Source organism: Copadichromis virginalis, linkage group LG4, assembly GCF_057382275.1.
Source record: "Copadichromis virginalis isolate Kocher_CV1m ecotype Utaka linkage group LG4, C_Virginalis_male_GT1.1, whole genome shotgun sequence".
NCBI lineage: Eukaryota > Metazoa > Chordata > Actinopteri > Cichliformes > Cichlidae > Copadichromis > Copadichromis virginalis.
The window spans coordinates 34,621,195-34,640,522 of record NC_140621.1 but is presented as its reverse complement, the minus strand read 5'-3'; the positions used below and the strand labels follow the sequence as shown (position 1 = coordinate 34,640,522).

The 19,328-nt window shown below is 42.1% G+C and overlaps 1 protein-coding gene across 2 annotated transcripts; it reads left to right on the top strand.

Moving 5' to 3' along the window:
- Nucleotides 1–8,864, top strand: LOC146711993 (uncharacterized). 2 transcript variants are annotated; one of them, XM_085455069.1, is made up of 4 exons: nucleotides 1–106; nucleotides 5,178–5,309; nucleotides 5,624–5,753; nucleotides 7,497–8,864. In XM_085455069.1, the coding sequence occupies exons 2-4, from the start codon at nucleotides 5,192–5,194 to the stop codon at nucleotides 7,759–7,761; spliced, it is 513 nt and encodes a 170-aa protein (XP_085311195.1). In that variant the 5' UTR covers nucleotides 1–106; nucleotides 5,178–5,191; the 3' UTR covers nucleotides 7,762–8,864. The 2 variants fall into 2 exon arrangements, with proteins under 2 accessions (XP_085311195.1, XP_085311196.1); XM_085455070.1 differs by having other exon boundaries at nucleotides 5–86.
- The last annotated feature ends 10,464 nt before the right edge of the window (nucleotides 8,865–19,328 follow it).

Below are 19,328 nucleotides of genomic sequence, written 5' to 3'. Positions count from 1 at the left end.
TACTTTCTGCACTTCTTGCATGCCTGTCACTCACTTCTGTTGGGACGAGTGAAAAGATCTGCAGCAGAGGAGCTGCAAAACAACAGGTACATATTAACATTAGCAGGTATGTGCAGAAATATCCATCATTTACTCACATTTATTTTATAGCTGGCTGGTTCAGAAAAGGAAGAGAAGCACTATCAGAGGGCTCTGTTTTTTTTTAAACTGTATTATTTTTACATTTTCTTTATATTTTCTTCTTGTTTTCTTGTTTTGCGTTATTTTGTTAAAAACTGTTGCATTGCTACTTTGCTTTGCAAGAAAACACTTATTGTATTCGTGCTGCATGAAAGCTCGAGCTCCATAAGTCTAATGCATACTTGAGATGCACCTGAATGAGGTTCTTTATTAATGCAGAGCATGTACATGAATCTGGCATCTGCCGTTGTAATATTGAAAAACTCTTGGGAATGTTTCCATGTGACTTTCTTCACTGCGAGGCCAAACTTATTTCATGGTTCCCAGATTGAGACTGGTTGGAGCTGATGAGATTTTGGTGGCTTAAAATGATGTTGAGGAGAAAAACTGCAGCAGAGATGAAGGCAAAAAGATGTGTTTGTTTGTGTGTGTGGTTATCTTCTTTGGATCCTGTGGGAGTGTGTATACTTGCACTACGGGTGGTCAAGTGTGTTCCATTGGTTTAAGGATATGTTTGAGTCCTAAGTAAGTGATGGGTTTGCATGAAAATAATCTGGTAGACCTTCAGAGAAAATCAAGGTAACTTAAGGAACTGTTGTACTGAAGGCACTCAGTCTGTGTGGCTATGATTAGGCAGCTCAAAGATGAAGAAAGACTGGGTCATAGTTAATAAAAACACTGGTTACATAAGTGTTTTTTCCCCCCTGATGACAGAGTTTATTTAAAGGGGCAGTTCCTCTTCTGATCGCTGGATGATGCACCAATGTGCAAATACAAAAATCAATACAGGTTTTGGAAAGCATATTTTGGCATCGCTCAACACCAGGCCACTAATTATGAGTGCTGCTGGTGATTTTTATGATTATGTATAATATGTGCACAGTATGCTGCCTTTATTTGGAGTTTGTGTGGAGTCACTCCAGGGCCTCTGTTTTCCTTCGACAGTCCAAAAACGAGTGATTTTAAACTGGCTGGATAGTTAGATAGATACTCCCCAGGATGCTATGTTTATGAATGATTCAAAAGAGACTCAAATGATAAGTACAGACACGTATTCTAAAAAGACGACTACAGCTGTAAAACAAAAAACTTTGTTATCCAACAAGTCTTCTCAGAGAGAGCCGATGGAAAACATCACTGGTTGAAATGAACCAGAATTATCCCTGAAATGGCTTCAAACCCCGTCCGCTTCACTTTGAGCTTAACGGCAGGTTTATTTCTGTTTAAACACACGTGTGCAGGAAGGCCGGCTGTATAGTCTGCTGCTGCCTCTGTGTATTTTTGCAGGCATGTGCGGAACAAACACAAAGCTGCTGAGGTAGACTGTACTCGGCGTGCCTCTGCAGCTCTCCTCTAAGTCGCTCTGTCAGGTCTGGTTTGTGCATCGGCGCTCTGACTCGGGCTCGGACTCGCTCTTTAATGCGAGCTGACTGCAGGAGCTGAGAGTTTATCGCTTCTTCCTGTGTTCCACTCCTGACAAGCCTGGAAGACTTAGAAGTTTGTACACTCAGTAGTTAGATTTCCTTTCTCTGCTTTATTAGGATTGATAGCCACGGTGGTAGTAAAGCCACACAAGGCCTTACACAGTGCTGAGGAATAATCAAATCTCTAGAGCAAACTCGCTTCGGCCGTACAGAGCAATGTTTCCAGACAGATATTGTGCAGTTCAGCAGGAGGCAATCTGCATTTCATAAGGCTGAGCACAAAGAAGCAGCTTGAATATACGATTCAATTATTTTAATGCCATGCAAACAACCAAACTTATCGACATGTCTGAGTCGTTTGGGTGTGATGCTGAGCCGTTGGTGGTTTGCTGGTGATTCAATTAAATTGCTAGAGTGCCTTCGTTAAACCATTGTTGCCAATTATTTCTAAAGCAATCAATCACCCAGTCAAAGAATCAATATTCACACAGCAAAATTATTTAAAGTGCTCAATAAAAAACGAGGTGTCAAAAGAAAAGCTGCGTCTGCATGTAAAGCCAGCAAATAAGCAAAGCAGAGCAGAATAAACAAGGATTAAAAGAGACAAGTGGGACACATGTCAACATTTAGAATCAGGAGGGCTAGCTCTGTGGTCGGCATGAAGCTGGACACTCTGGTGACAGTGGCAGAGAAAAGGACATTAAAGAAACTGATGGACATTATGGACAATGCTGGGCATCCTCTGCACACGGCCATAAACAACCAGAAGAGTCTGTTCAGTGACAGGTTGCTTCTCCCCAAGACAAGAACTAACAGACTTAAAAACTCCTTTGTCCCACACGCCATCAGACTGTTTAACTCCTCTCTGGAGGGGAGAGGGAGGGGAGACAGGAGGACAAAGGAGGGGGGAACAACTAAGCTGTAGTGCCTCTGCACCTCACTGTACAATACCTTGTGCAATACTTTTTGTAAATAGTCAACAGTGCAATAGACTCAATACTTGAAATGTGCAATTCACTTGTATTTTTATTTTTTTATTCCTATTTATTCTATTTATCCCCTTTGTATATTTTATTTATATTTGTCTCTGTATTTATATATGTGTGTGTGTGTGTGTGTATATATATATATAACAGTTCTGTAACTGTAACTTCGGTCGTTGCTGTGCTTTTTTTGGAAGTCGAATTTCCCAGAGGAACCCACCCGAGGGATTAATAAAGTTCTATCTTATCTTATCTTATCTTATTTAAATGATTGAAATAAGACAAAGAAACACAAGGGGAAGATTTGAAAGGACCAGTTCTTCTCATTTTCAATTTTTAGAGCAGCTTTGCATGAGTCACAGTTCAAAATAATCCTTCTTTATCTCATACTGGGGCTCCTCCACCGCTTTCTTCTGATTAGCTGCCCTTTATCAACAGAATGTGGGCGGGGCTTCTGTTCTGAGGTAGACCTGCGGTGTTTATCCTTTTCATTTGTACAGTTGTAATCGCAGTAATCGCAGTTGGGTGCGGAGCAAAGCAACTGCACCGAAATGCTTTGGAGGAGAAGGTTCATTTACCATGTGGAAGTGATCTGACTTCTGACTCCTAGCAGGAGTACGTTGCAATTTTGAGCAAAATAAATAAATAAATAAATAAAGAAATAAATGGCAGTGTATGCTTTGTGTTCTGGTATACAGCGAGGTGAAAGGTCTGTATGGGCTAGCAACTATCCGTGAAATGAATGTTAATTCTCTGTGTTCTCCAACATTTGAGAGTGCAGCATCTTCTTCCTGTATTTACTTTTGTTGCTCCCGCCTCAAACGCATCTGGCCAATCAGCAGACTGAAGATTCTTACGTGGTTTGCACTGATTCCTTTTGGCTCGTTTGGAGTTCGCTTGGATTTTTCTGTGTGAAAAGAAATCAAATCACGGAAAACTACAAGTTTACAAACTTGTCAACTGATTCAGACCAGAGTAAACGAACTATAGGTGTAAAAACAAACAAACAAACAAACAAACAAACAAACAAACAAACAAAAAAACCTCCAAAAAACCAAAAAAATTCTAAGGCAATAGACAGGGGTCAAAGTAGGTGGTAACTCTCTCCTCTATTTGAGCAGTGTATTTATATGTTAGGAACTAATGAAAAGTAATGCAACAGTTTATTCTAGAGGAACAGAGTGGCATTTAAAGCTTTATAGAAACAGAGAGCAGCTGGGACAAGTCGCCAATCTATCACAGGGCCAACTCAGAGAGACACACTCTTATTCACACTAACAGCTAGCTTAGAATCACCAGTTAACCCTAACAAGGATGTCTTTGGACTGGGCAGGAACCAGTGTCCCAGGAACCCATAAAAAGCATAATATCCTCTGGGATCAATAAAGTATTCTGATTCTGAAAGCGTGCAGGCAACAACAACACCACAGAGAAAGGCTCCAGTCAGTTAATGATAAACAGTAACTTTTCATATGTCTACATATCTGTAGAAAAAACCAACCGTGCTAGAGGGACAAGAAAAACATAATTAGGGCAAAGTCAGGGTTGCGTGATCCAGCTCTAACTGTATGCTTTATCAAAAAAGTCCAATCTTAAAAGTAGAGCGTGTGTCTGTCTGCTGGACCCAAACGTTTAAAGTTTATATGTAAATAAACTGTTTTACAAGAGCAAAAGTCACAAAATGTTTTATGAGATAAAAAAAGGTTAAAAAACTAAAAGTGTTTTTCTGGAAGTGTAATAAAAGTTCCACAACCTCAAACGCACGTCTCCTTTTGTCCTTAACCAGCACTGATCAGCTCACCTCAGAGATCCAGTACTTATTTATGGCTGAAGTTCTGGTCATCAATAACTCTGTGTGTGATCACCAGATTTTTAAATTGAACCCTAAACCTTTTGTAGAGCCGGTGTAAAGAGGACAGTGTCACGGCGGGAGCTCTGAGAGGACCTGTGAGAAGCCTCGCAGTCGCTTCCTACACTGTTTATAAGAGAGGATGTGCTCAGGCAGAGGACTCATGAATAACTGAGGTGTTCAACAGATGATAAAAACAAGTTCGCACAAGACAACCAGCGTGTTTATCAGAACTGTCTGATCAGAAATTTCACCCAGCTGGAGGCTCTGGCTGCAGTTCAGCTCCAAGTGCTCTGTTAGGATAAGACGACGAGGTGTTTAAGACCACACGGGGCCTGATTATTCGAGACGCTGTGTTGGAGAAGGACTTTAAATTCACTTATTGAGAGAGAAGCTAATACCGTAAAACTGAAGGCTTTTCATGGCGTGATTGTAAAGAGACCACACTCGCAGTAACAGATCAGTGTGCTGGTCTCTGACACAGGATGCTTCTAAAGATGCCAACACTGATGAGACTACAGAGGGTTGAGATCTGTTCAGTATTTCCATTTTAACTTGGTTGGATTTATGTAACCATCATGTTTTGGGTTAAATATGTTTCAACCTCTGTGCTGGGCTGGACAACAGTTATTCATCGATTTAACAGGGTGGTAATGTTAAAACTGAGGGCTCAAAGTGGGGCTCAGATGGATTGAAATCACTCTTCCTCATCATCAGATCATCTGCTGCTTCTGCCTGCAGGTGCGAGTGCGATCATGGCCTCCAAGCTGAGCGTGCTGCTGCTGGTACTGACTGGCTCCACCTTGACGGTGCTGGCCCAGAGGCGACGCCCGGCGTCCAAAGCCACCGACGAATGGAACTTCAAGGAAGGCTGTGAGCACCCAGATTACTCTCTGTTTACTCTGGGTCAAGGGTCAAGTTCAGGGTCCATCATGATGAGGTCAAAGGTAGAGGTGAAAGATCACACTGCTCAGAGAAAGCCTGCCTGTTAAACCTGTACATGCAGGTTCCAAGCTGGTGTCTTAAAATATGAAATACTCCTTTAAGAGGCTCACACAGGAGCTTCCTTGAATCTGAATTTATTTTGAAGTAAACAGGACCTCTGGGGCTTATTATGGTGTGTTCTCACTAATCGTTACAAAGTGAAGATGGCTGAAAATTAACAGTGCTGTGACTTTCTGTCCCAGCTGACAGGGTGAACATGCGCAATGTGGCCAACCTGACCGAGGTTCTGGACAACTGGCGGTTCGACATCATCAACCAGATGAAAGGGCTCCTGCAGAATGACCACCAGTCTCTCCTGCCGGACTACGCCAGGTACGAGAGAGGGTCTCATTTATTCGTTTATGACGCCACAAAATCCCACGGCACACAAACCTCTGATGTGCCTTACAGTTCAGATCTACTGTTCCTTTTAGCTGAGTGTTCCTGCCATAATGCGACTAATGCAGTAGCTGAATTTTGCCATTTGCACAGCTGATAGGTGCACAAAGAAGTCCAGAAATCCAGCACGAGCTCATGAAGCTGGCCGGTACACTGACGACTGTGTGCAAAGCTGTCATCAAGACAAACAGAGGCTGAAATAGAAAGCATATATTTGGGTCTTTTCTCACTACATAAATCCATGACAGTAACAGAAGAGTGTAAACGAACGAGCAAACTGTTCCCCGTGAGTGAAGCGAAACAGTCTCTGAGAGGCACCACAGGAATGCGGTTTAGCCGTGGGGCTGAAAATGAAGTCGGGGGTTTACTGGGTACGCTCTGCGGCCGATGCCGTCAGAGGAAGCTGCAGCTGAAACGGCAATTTTTTTTTTTTTTTTTTTTTTTTTGAACTTTTAATTGCAGAGCAGGAAAACAGCAGTCACCAGCATATACATACACAGGACAAAGATGCATCTACATGTATAGCAGGACGTGGGAGGCAGAAAGAGAAAGCCAACAGCAATATTAATAAACAATGAAAAAGGTTAACAATCGTCCCTTTGTTGCCAGGCTAAATCCCGTAAGCCCGATTTCAACCTCTGAGCAGAAGGAGTGTTCAGGTGGGCCAAAAAAGGGTCCCATATGCGATAGAAAAGGAAAGGTTTGTCCTTAAGTGCTGTAGAGAAGGCTTCCATTGGCATGATACATATCACAGACTGTAGCCACTGGTTGACAGATGGGGCCTTATCAGAAATCCACAGTACCATAATGCACTTTCGAGCGTAGTGCAGCAGTATGTGAAGGAGATCTTTGCTGCGAAAGCCGGCAGGTAGCTCATCGTTCAGTCCTAACAGGCAAGTCCTTGGACCCAGATGCAGTCGGCAATTAAATATAGTACATAGCTTGTCTATAAGTGATCTCCAAAACTGTAGAATAACAGGGCAGCTCCACAGACAATGAAAAAAGGAACCAACAGCAGACTGATGAAACGGCAATTTAAACGTCAAAATAGAAACTGACCGAAAGGAGCTCCAGTTTTCCAGAGGGGGACTCTGCAGCTTCCTGCCGCTCACCGCAGGTCAGCAGACGAGACATCGCTGTGGTCCAGAAGTTACATAAGCACAGCTGCAGACATGTTTCTCCCTCAAATTTAATTTTCTTACATAAAGTCTTTTAGTTCAGTTTTTCTGCTGATCCAATGATCAAAGTCTGTGTTTGTCATCTTACTTTAACCCACAGTTTGATGTTGTGATTGATCCTGGACTGTTGGTCGCTTTCATACATGGTTTGCTTTATAAATGTCTACATTAAGGAACACACCCACTCACAATGAGAGAAGAGAGTGTGCAGTTTGCAACAGGAGTATAAAGAAAGAAGACTTTGTAGCCTATATTTCTGGGTAACTAGACATGAACATAAATTACAGATGTCATGTAAAACCTGCAAGAAAAAGACTTTTAAACTAGAACAGGGAGCACTAACTGCAGCGAGGATCACACGTGTGCTACCAAAGAGACTTTTAGTGAAAGTTATGTGTGTGGCGAGCAGGCAGCAATCTCTACTAGCACAGGATGAAGAGGAAACTAAAGCGTTGCGTGTGTGTTTGATTTATATTGTCTTCACTCGCCCCGTGTTCAGGATCCAGCCGCTGTCTGAGGCCTTAGACGACCTTTTCAAAGAGTTCAACGCCCTCAAGACTCGTCTGGGCGATCTGACCGATAAGTTCACCGCCATAGAAACTTTTATCGATGAGGTCAAAACCAGCCGCGCAACCAGCTCCAACGCCAACACCAACCCGAACCCCAACACCAGCGCCAGCACCAACCCCAACACTGGCACTGCTGTGGCTCCAGTCGTCAGGCAGAGGCGGGTGATGAGGAAAAAGGCCCCTGCCTCGTCCTAACCGGACGGCTACGACGAGGCTTTTCCTCTCTGACGTTTGCTTCTCAGGCTGTTTGTGTCTGAAGCTAATCTATTCTTTTTAGCAGGCTTTACTATATTATGAGCTTCTGCATAGCTCAGCTTTTTATAGGGAGATCTAACATCTCTCACTCTCATTTGAAAATTCAGAAAAATGCCAAATCAGCCATTATTCGCTAATATATGCAATTAGTCGACAGAGAAACTAAACAAATGTGCTCTATGCACTGAGTTTTACATTTTATTTTATTCAGAACCTCTTCATCATCTTTATCATCAGGTGAGATCTCACCTGCATGGGTGTATTAACCTCTTTAGAGTCCCCGCAGCCCTCGGCCTGGAGCTTTCTGCTCACCTCCATTATACCTGTCAGTTTTCTAATTTCCTCAAAGCCAAGCAGAGCTCACATGTCAAATTAAAACAAAACTCTAATAAATGACCAGCTAGCTGCTTCTTCACGTGTTATTCTGGTGCCTAAAGAACAAAAATGGGCTGTTTTTAAACACATTATAAAAGAACACAATGGCCTGACCTGATGACCTGATGACCCTGACCCCTGACCTGGTTGAGGTTTTCTTTGTGTAGATTATTTTTAAAATGAAAGAAAAAGCAAAGCTCACCTGAAAGCAGAATCTGGAGATCCAGAAGGATACCTGGATCTAGATCAGTTTTTGTCTTTGAGAACATCACAACAACACCTTCCACTTTTTACTTTGTATTGATGACGACTGTCCTTTCTTGCAATGATAAAGAATCAAAGAATCCTCCGAAACTTCCTGGTTCCAGATCCGGAGCAACTCCAAGTATCAGCCCACGTCTGTGCCTAACCTGTTCTGCACAGGTTAAGATCAGGTTTGAAGACACAGTTTGGTGAATAAACTGAATACTCAGGGATTCTGGCATTTTACTAAAATATCATCAACAATTGGACACAAAAGTCTAACCCACCAAAATCATCAAGATAATGCTGCCTTATTCAAGCCTTCCTGTGTCTGCACTCTGCTTGCTTATTGTACAAACATGTTTACTGGTTTGTACCTATTGCTGCATTATATAACCTGCAAATAAACTCACTTATTGCATTCAGCTGAGAGTTCTGCTGTGGACTTCTTCAGAAACGAGGTTCGTTTGATCTGAGGAGCAAAGCTCAGAATAAAGCTTTGGTCTTAACTGCGTGACAGTAGATTTCCTGTAATAGTCTTAAAGCAAAGAATCAGTGAAGTTTGAATAGAACCGCTAATTGTGACGTCACTAACGCAATGCATTATGGGACGGTTCTGCACGCAAGCCTGAGATGTATGCATGGACTGTACAGAGACAGTCTTTTGGGGGTTTAAATGTTCCATGTAGACATTAGAAAGCTGTTTTGTTGTAAAATGACACAATGGTACAAATGACGAGGACGGAGAAAGTTCTTTGAGTTTTCTGCAGTGGGAGGAGCAACAAGGAGCTGAGGTCACAGAGCCGAAGACAGCAGCTGGAAGACAGAAAACCATGAACTTCAGCAACATTTCAGGAAATATGCAGGCACTGCTAATTTATCTTATAATACTGATCGTAGCATACGTATGTTAATATGTGCATGTTTACCCTATAACAGCACAAACATGCGAAACAAAGAACTGCCAGTAAGATGGGTTCTTGCTGGTAATTTAAAATATTTTTACACGTTACCTCAGATAAGGCTGTTATCTTAGCTGTCGCCACACAGCAGCCAAAGAAAATCTTCATGCTTTTGTTTTCAAAGAGCAGCTTTCAGAACGTGACAGTGTGATCTTTTGGGTTGTTTTGCGACCGGCTGTTTTCAGTGTGTTTTCTCCCTTATTACCTGTTGGCGTCTATCTCTGCCTTGCTTCTGAGTGAACAGCATCATGGCAGCTTCATGTGGTGCAGAGAACTCCAACCTTCGTGTCGAGTGTGGATCTCAAACCTTTCAAGTCTGATGTTTAAAAGGACTTTATCACAACTTTAAAAGAATTTAAGTGTTTTTTAAATCTCAGTTGCCTCTAACAGCCTTTAGACTGATTTCTAAAAGAGCATTTTCTGCTAAAATCTAAAAGATGTCTTGACCGCGCTCACTCCCAGCATCCAACATGAGCAAACAAATAAAAGATTCAATTCAATTCAATTTTATTTATACAGCGTGAAATCACAACAACAGTCGCCTCAAGGCGCTTTATATTGTGAGGTCGACCCTACAATAATACATACAGAGAAAAAAACAACACTCATATGACCCCTATGAGCAGCACTTTGGCGACAGTGGGAAGGAAAAACTCTCTTTTAACAGGAAGAAACCTCCGGCAGAACCAGGCTCAGGGAGGGGCGGGGCCATCTGCTGTGATTGGTTGGGGTGAGAGAAGGAAGACAGGATAAAGACATGCTGTGGAAGAGAGACAGAGATTAATAACAGATATGATTCAGTGCAGAGAGGTCTGTTAATACATAGTGAGTGAAGAAGAAACACCCAGTGCATCATGGGAAACCCCGGTAGCCTACGTCTATTGCAGCATCACTAAGGGAGGATTCAGGGTCACCTGGTCCAGCCCTAACTATATGCTTTAGCAAAAAGGAAAGTTTGAAGCCAGATCTTAAAAGTAGAGATAGTGTCTGTCTCCTGAATCCAAACTGGAAGCTGGTTCCATAAAGATAAAAGTGGAGGCTCTGAGGCTTTTCCACCAGGCACCCTGTTAAAGGTAAAACCATAAAATATTTAATCTTAGGAGCAATTAAACAAGCAGAACAGACTGATGTGTACTGAAGTCTTGATCAGGGTCAGTCTTCGTAGTTATATATCTGCTTTATATTGTGTCCGGTATTTTAATTTGATAGACTTCTATTTTATTTTATTAATATGTTTGTTTCTTCAGAATTTTTGTAACAATTTTAATTGAATGCAATCTTAATTTTGCTTTTGAAAAGTTTTGATTTGTCCGGCTTATAATATAATTTACTTTTGATTTACATGTTTTTATGATTTTACCTTTGACAGAGTTCCTGAGAAATGTCTCTTTTATTGAGCAACACAAGCTTAGCTTAAAAATAGAATTAAAAATAGAAAATCCTCTCATTACGAACGTCACCCAACAACCGTCTTCTAGCACAACATAAAGCAAGAAGAAGTGAACCTGCCAGCTGTTACTGAGCTACACACCATGCATCAGCTTCATTATACTTATACTTTATACTATTCATGTAAACAGTGTGTAAACTGCTGTGTAACATATATGACACAGTACATGCAACAGTGCAGCATAACAGTGCAGGACAGTCTTCTGTGTTCTCATTGCTGTTTTAGTCTTTCCAAACTTGCACCTAACTTAAAATTTAAACATTTGGGACCTTGAAATGTAATCCATCAGAGGCTTCAGTTCAAAAGTGTTTGCAACAAAACACTAAAACTCGGCTGTAAGTGGGTCTCTGAGCCGTGACCCACATATGCATTACATCAGAGCCACGGAGAGAGGCTTCAGTAATCCCGTACTATAACATACTGTGTGTAATCTGTGGTTGCTCTCAATTCTGATTCACTGCAGGAGACGACGTGGGAAGGATCACACAGGGAGGCAACAGAGGAGATGAAACTGTGTGAAAGGAACATTAAAGGGTGACACAACTGTGGTGGCTGTCAGCCACTTAAAACACAAAATATAAACTGCAGCACTTACAAATGACTATTTTAGCGCTCTTATAATACTTCCTTTGACTCCGTGTCCTCTTTGCTGCTTATGAAAATAGCTGAAATGCTCCATTCTAGCAGAAGATAAATAAGAACCTGCAGAAAGCCTTTTGACACTCGGGCTAAAAAGCCAAATGTCGTTTAAAGTTTCTGTATTTCTGTTTACTGTGTATCTGTAAACACTGAAGTCTTAGCTCAGAGCTTTGTGTGCAGTTATGACACACAGGGTTTGATGTTTGAGAAAACATTAAAATGCTTAAATTTAACCGAGTACTTGTTATCTCGTCCGGCCAAGGCACTGATGAGCTCATGACGTGGCAGCATCGAGGTGCTCAAATCTGCAGTTGAAAACACTACAAGCAGTGATGAGTTTTGGAAGGAGATGCTCTGCTGTGGCAACATCACCAACTTATATAACGACAGGAAACCAAACAGAAAAAACGAGCAGCAAAAGAAACAAAGACAGGAGGAAGGAAACCCCCAGACTCAGCACAGAGGTCGGAGGTCACAGTCCTTTCATAGAGGTGAAGAATAACCAGGTAGCTCATATACCGATGACAATAATGTTTCAGTCATGACCACAGATGGGTTAATGTAATCCAATTACTTTTTTCAAGTAACGAGTAAAGTAAGGGATTAAGATTGCAAAAAGGTAATTAGATTACCATTACTTTCCCGTGACATTTGACATTCACAGAGAAACCCCCGGATCCCCCCACTGACACGACCGCTGCGGCACCGGGCAAACCTCCTCCTGCTAAACAGGTGACAATAGACTTAAGACTGACAGGACTCGGTGCTGCTGAATCTTTGATTTTATTTATTTTTTGCTGTGTTTGACTTTAATCTATTTGAAAAACATTATTTTATTTGATATGCTGGAATTAGGTTTAAATGTTATCAGTAAAGTAACTGGATTACTTTCTTGCAGAGGTAATCAGTAATTAGTAACTAATTACTATTTTTAAGTAACTTAACCAACACTGGTCATGACTGGTGTACAGCTGCCACAGGGCGAGAGGCCAACACAGAGAGACAGACGACCCTGCACACAGTAAACTTGGAACCACCAGTGAATATTATTCTCTTTTATCATTTAACACATTTGAAACATAAGCTGACCCAAAGTGTTTTTAAGAGACGCACATTTAGATTCCAGGTCTCTAAAAACCCCAAATTCAAAATCGATGAAAAGCAGCGTTTACTGCTTATTGTGGAAAGCAAAAATCAGTGATTTATATGGTGGTCATTAAAATGTGTTCAGAATTTGCAAATCATCTCACAGGAATAACATGTAGAAATAATCAAGCTCACCGTAATTGTGCATTAATCGAAATGATTTTATGTTTGTTTCGATATAAACAGACAGACACGCTGGGATTTCCTGTTTTGAGGCGGCTCCGAAGAAAAGCCATGAACTCCAGATTCACTCGCTTCGCTGACAGCTGGCTGAATCACCTGATGAATACAACATGAGAGCAGGTGCTGGAAAGAAAAACTCCAGCCCGGCACTCACTTTCATGCTGTAATTCGTGGTCACACAGAGTTATTGCTTTGCTTCACTCGATCAGTTCATGAGTGGATTGACTGGCTGCAGCTCTTCAGCTGTCCTACATATAATTCAGTGTCAAAGAAGCTCCAGATCAATACCACATTTCATGCCTTATGGTGCCAGCGACACACTGCACTGGTGTCAGTATGGCTGAAGGAAAATCACTGCTCTCACTGAAACTTTCTCCTGAGACATCTGCAACGTGATTTTTGTTTTTCTTCTTCTTATTTTCATCCAGCTCAGAGCAGGAAATCCTCTTTATCCTTTTCCTCTCTGCTGCTGCAAATGCACTTTGACCTTTGACACCTCATTTGAAAGGCAGTCACATTTTACTGTGCGTCACAAATCTCTCTGAATCAGATGTGACTATTGATTTTACAGCTCATCTCTCAGGCCAGCCTTGACTTAATGTTGAGGTCAGAGTGAGGCATCACCTCCATCTGAGAAGAGTGCATCCTCTTAAATCAGCCGCGAGCCTTCAGTCATCACCTGGAGTCGGCTGCTGAACGTGAGCAGCAGAGCGTGTCATCTCTGCATTCTGACAAAATATGTCTTTTGCATCCATTTGTGGTATTTTTGTTTCTCTTTGTAGTCATTTTCATTATATTACAGTCGTTTTACTTGGCATGCTAGTGTTTTTGTCATGTGTGCAATGAAACAAATAAAGTGGACCCAGGTGCAGATAAAACACAGAAGGACTGGCAGGGCGGTAAAGGGATAAAAAGGTACTTTAATTACTCGGTGAAACATAACATTAAAAACAATCCTCAGAAAAGGGAGAGACTACAAAAACCAGTAACAATGTTCAACAACAAAGAAATCCAAAACACTGGCAGAAAACAACAATCAAGACTCAGGAACATGAAGGATTTTGCTCGGGGGAAATCTCCCCTCTGATTTTTTTTGTGCTTTTAAGCTGCAATTGCACACCAGCAGGTTGTATCAGTGTAAAAACCATAGCTTTTAAAAAAGGAGAAAATTAAAGGATTTAGTACAGCAGAGCACCCTGAGAGTGTATACTAGGCAGGAGGGAGGCAGAGGAGTAGTCAGTGTCACAACCATGGTCCAGGTTGAGACAACAAACATACATGAGTGCATCAGGAAGATGGCCACTACTGACCATGTGCTCGGTGAATACTTCAGGCAGCAGAAACCCAAGAATGAGGAGGAACCATCATGAGAAGACAGTCCCTTGCATGGTATGTACCACGGGCAGAGGTGGCTGACATCCAGAAATCCTACCAGTGGTTGGGTAAAGATGCCCCTGAGACAATCCAGCATGTAACAGCAGGGTGCACGATGTTAGCATACATGGAACGCCATAAGAAGTGTCCAGCATAGTGTACAGAAACATCTGTGCCAAATATGGCCTGGAAGCCCCAAGGTCAAAATGGGAGATGCCCCCAAGGGTGATGGAGAATGACTGAGCTAAGATCCTGTGGGACTTCCAGATACAGACGGACAAAATACTGATGGTTGACAAGCAGAGGAAGCCGGCTTATAGATGTAGCCATACTGAATGACAGCAACATCAGGAAGAAGGAACATGAGAAGAGAAATACCAAGGGCTCAAAGAAGAGCTGGAGAAGATGTGGAGGGTGAAGGTAACAGTGTCCCAGTGGTAATCGGAGCACTAGGTGCGGTGACTCCCAAGCTAGGCGAGTGGCTCCAGCAGATACCGGGAACAACATCGGAGATCTCTGTCCAGAAGAGCGCAGTCCTGGGAACAGCTAAGATACTGTGCAGGACCCTCAAGCTCCCAGGCCTCTGGTAGAGGACCCGAGCTTGAAGGATAAAGACTGCAGGGGCGAGAGGGGCATTTATATATATTACCTGATTTACCTGATCTTACCGTTGTAACAGGACAGGTGGATTTTGAGACAACCTGCCCCAGAGTGATGAGCACTGCAACATCATAACATCCATAGAGATGCATTTTAAGACGAATCCCACCTAAAAATCTCAGCGTGATGGTTTTTTCAAGTAAATGTTGCTGCTTCTCTCAGTAAAATGTTTTCCAAAGGACTCGTAGCTTTCACAGCATCGAGGTGCACTACGGTGATGTTAGACTTTCTGTGTCCTCTCATATCTTTACCATTAACCCGGTAGCCTTACAGCATAACAACAAAGCTGTTTTTGATCATATGAACAGCATTTTCATAATTCTACAAATAAAACTTTCACCATATCCACGCAGCTACTTTTGGCTTGTGCTGGCTCTTCATACCCTGTTAGCTCTTGTTGGTCTCTCGTATCTCAAACTGCATCGGTTGCAATGACGCACTCAAAATTTCTTCTTTCATAAAAAATTAAAACTAAAAATCTGCACTTCAAAAACCTACCTGTTTGTGTAGTCGTACATGCTTTTTCAGAGGTGCACTGATGATATATGCAGCATTTGAACGGCTGTCTGTAAAACACCAGCATGCTTTCAGTCTTACCTGTCCTGCAGGAGATGGGATGATTGCATCATTTTTCCCCGGTGACGTGACCTGCTGGGGCCGTTTACATCATTTTCTGGATTTAAGAAGAGATCCCTTAGCCAATAAAGTAAACAGACTTTTATTACATATAGCTCAATGGTGAATTTTCTCAACAGCTTGTGGTGTGACTTAACTGAAAAAAGCAAGTGAAAGATGAGAATGAACGCTCATAAACTCTGGTGGGGGAACATTGCACTGGAGGTCGATTAGTCAGCAGCGAGGGCCGTCTACGCCATGCAGCAGGATGTAATATTAGACACAGATGTCATTTTTCCTAAAGTGCGCTGAGTTTCTGAAAGGTTCAATTCAAGCAAAGCGTTGCATGAATAAATTAAAGTCAGGAAAAAGGGCGGCTGCCACTTTGCTTTATTTCTGCAGTGACCGTTCTGATGCTTCGCCCTCCACAGCGAGAGGCAGTATCAGACTGAGAGTCTGCAGCTTTAGACAAAATTCAAATTAGAGGGTAAACCTCTCAAGGCCCCTGAGGGTGAAGGATGTGATGAGCTGCCTCCTCCCCTTAATTTTAAGATATTAATCTGTATGAGTTACTTTACAAACTCCCTCGTGTGTGTATGCAAAATCTGAATGGAAGAAGGTTAATAAACTGGGTAACCCTGATTCTGCTTTCTTTTGAATTATCAGCTCATCAGATGCTCTTCAAGTTCATAACTAGAGTCCGGCCTCACGTCAGTCACTAATCAACAGTTAAGAAAACGCACAACCATCTTTTTTATTAAGATTTTTGTTCCCCTGGTAAGCAAGAAAACTGCAGTTCCTCTAATGTCCAGCAGTGAGTCATTCCCATGGACTCCCATGTTAAATTGCCAGATTTACATCAGAAATAAACACGTTTACAACCTGACGCGAAAACATTTTTGGTCTCTATTGCTACTTTTTGTCCTGCATTAAAGCTGTATGGGTTTGAATTTCTTTACAAGACATACATTTGGATTATGCTGAGGCTTAAAATTGGGGATGTGGCCACTTTGACAGGTGTGTTTCCATTATATCTATAATTTAGACACGTGTTGGGACTTAGAATAGCTGAATGTCGTCTGCACAGAGGGAGCAGCAGAGTATGGGCAAATAAACACAAATATGTGAATCATGTGCAGTAACACATCATCACAAGACATCAAAAGCAGTCAGACTGACCAAGGAAACTATAATATATAGTATATAATACATCCATTTGCTTTCACGGCCTGGGGGATCAGCAGGACGTTGATCAGCCATTTCTCCCTTTCTCTCTCTCTCGCCTCCTCTCTGTCGCCGGGGCGAAACTCATTGTGGGTTCACGCCCACGGAAGGGGAACACACCTGATGCCCATCAAGGCAATCGGCATTTAGACTAGGAGGAGTCTGTTGGTCTTCGCTGGATTGTTGTCTACCACGCGTCAGTGAGAGTCAAAGCTACAGCTCAAGTTAAGTCAAGAGTCTATTGGGAACGTTGGATACCTTCCCTGTGTGAATCATTGTGTCAAGTGTGGAGAGTGGAACTGCGGTCGTGAGTGTTCTAAGAACGAGTGATTACCCCCTTTGGATTTCCCTGGAGCCCCGTCACGCATGTTGTTGTATATAGCACTGCCCTGCACTTCCTGTACATACACCTGGTGGATTCTGTAAATAAATTCTTGTGTACAGCTGATTCTGGAGTCCTGCGCTTGAACCGTAACAATCCCAGCTGTCATTGGGTAGGGTACACCCTGGACAGGTCGCCAGTCTGTCGGGGAGCTAACGTGGGCAATTAACCTATCGCCACAAACCACTTCTGTCTGGACTGTGGGAGGAAGCCAGAGTACGGGAGGGAACACGGGGTGGTGGAGTTGAACTCAGGACCTTCTTGCTGTGCGGCAAAAGTGCCACCATGCTGCCACAGTGCAATGAAAATAAAAGAGGACCTAGAACGGGCCCCTGAGGGACACCATATTTAGTTTAAACAGGGGATGTTCAGGCAGTGATGGTTTTACCTTTTAATAAGTTAAAAGATGTTCAAAGGATGACTGGAGGGGAAAGGACAACAGTACTGATTTTGCCCTCCAGGTGGGAGTGTCCCAGTAGCTCTGATGTCACATAAAGACAAACTATGGCTATCCAATCAAATCCTTGTAATAATTAGCACAAAGGCTTAGACTGAATTTTGTTGTTTAATTCAACATTATTTATCTTCCAACACGTCACAGATTTTCCCTCAAAAAGCCCTGACCCTGTGTCCCTCACTTTAATTTTGTCATCGCATTGATAGCAAACGCACTTTTTAGAGCCGCCCTGCAGATGTCAGAGGGGTTGAGTGGAGACACTCAAACCCAGCTTTTACCCACGCTCCTGCTTTTAATCATGCTAGGTTGAAACTGAATGTGGTATAGCTGCTTAACCATCTCTGCTGATCTTTAAACTTCGCTGCTGAAACAGCTGAACTTTGTGAGCTACCACACCCACTCTGATCATTTACATGTCAGTGACTCCTTTCTCTGATCTTTTCTAATCAGGCTGCTTCCATTGAGAGCCGGAGTGTCTTTCTCTTTCCCTGAACTTTCTCGCTCTGCTGTCTTTTCACTTTAGAAGCAGACGCTGCACAGCATCAAAGGCTGCAGAGGAGGGTTCATTTAAATTCACTGCACTCGGTGAGAATCTAACCGAAACAGCTTTTGCTCAATAAACGAATGAAATACTCTACCGACTGTCCGGCCAGCACCGCGTTACTGTCCACTAGTTTAATTTAACCCTAAAAATGTGGTGAGTTATTACTGTTTTTAATAAACACTGTAGTTTAAGTCACTTTGGTGTTCTTTTCCCTCTTTTATCAGATATTCATTTAAATATTCACTCGTTCACACATTAGTTTCGTGTTCCTTGTCATGTAAAACATTTTGAACGGGATGTCTCAAATGAAAGGACAGCGCATATCCATTACTACTGCTGCTCGTAGAGCCTCCCCAGTCTCATCTGCAGACGCAGAAATCCTGCTCGGATTTCATTAATTAGCAGGTGCAGATCTACAGTTATCTTTACTGTCTGAATTCACAGATACAAGCGTCCGATGTGATTCCTCATAGGCTTTCTTTACATTACTATGCTGGGAAGCTCTCACCAAAAAGAAGCAATAACATCTGAACAATGAAACCCACAGTGAAAGATGAACAACCTCAGTTTTTGTAATAAAAAATAAAAGAACTGATTGATTTTATTTTGGTCTGAAAGATAACTCAGAGGGACTCGAAGTGCTGCCTGTGAAATAAAGTGGCATATTTGAAGCAACATTTATAAAAGTGAAATGTTAGCAACTGCAGAAAGAACCTAAATCCAAGTTCTCCAAGACAGTGACTACTTTTCTGATCAGGAAACGCATCCCCAGCCGCTCACGCCCAGTAGGCACCGGGCAAAATATTTATTCACCAGACTGGAAAGTAATTAAATGATGAACAGGAGCCTGATTCAAACAGCCTCACCCTCTTTTTTTATTTATTATTCACATAATTGCAGAACTGAAGTATCCTAAAGGACTGTAGCTGTTATAATGAAACATTTCCAAATATTAACTTTCATGTTTTCGTAAAGAAAAAAAGAGAAATCTCTGCTGCTTGATTAAACAGTGAAACACAGTAATAACAGCCGGCTTTATTAAACCTAACAAAGTGAGTGAAATGAGATTCATTCAATATTTGCTGAAAGGAGACTGAAAGTGAAAAATGCATTTCTGAAGATGAGATTTTTAAAAAATGTGTGCAAAGATTCTGCAGACATTATAATGTTTTCTGACCTCCTGATGATGCCGTACCGAGTAATGGAATAGATCAATAAGATAACCTACAAAGCAGAAACGATTATCAGACTCT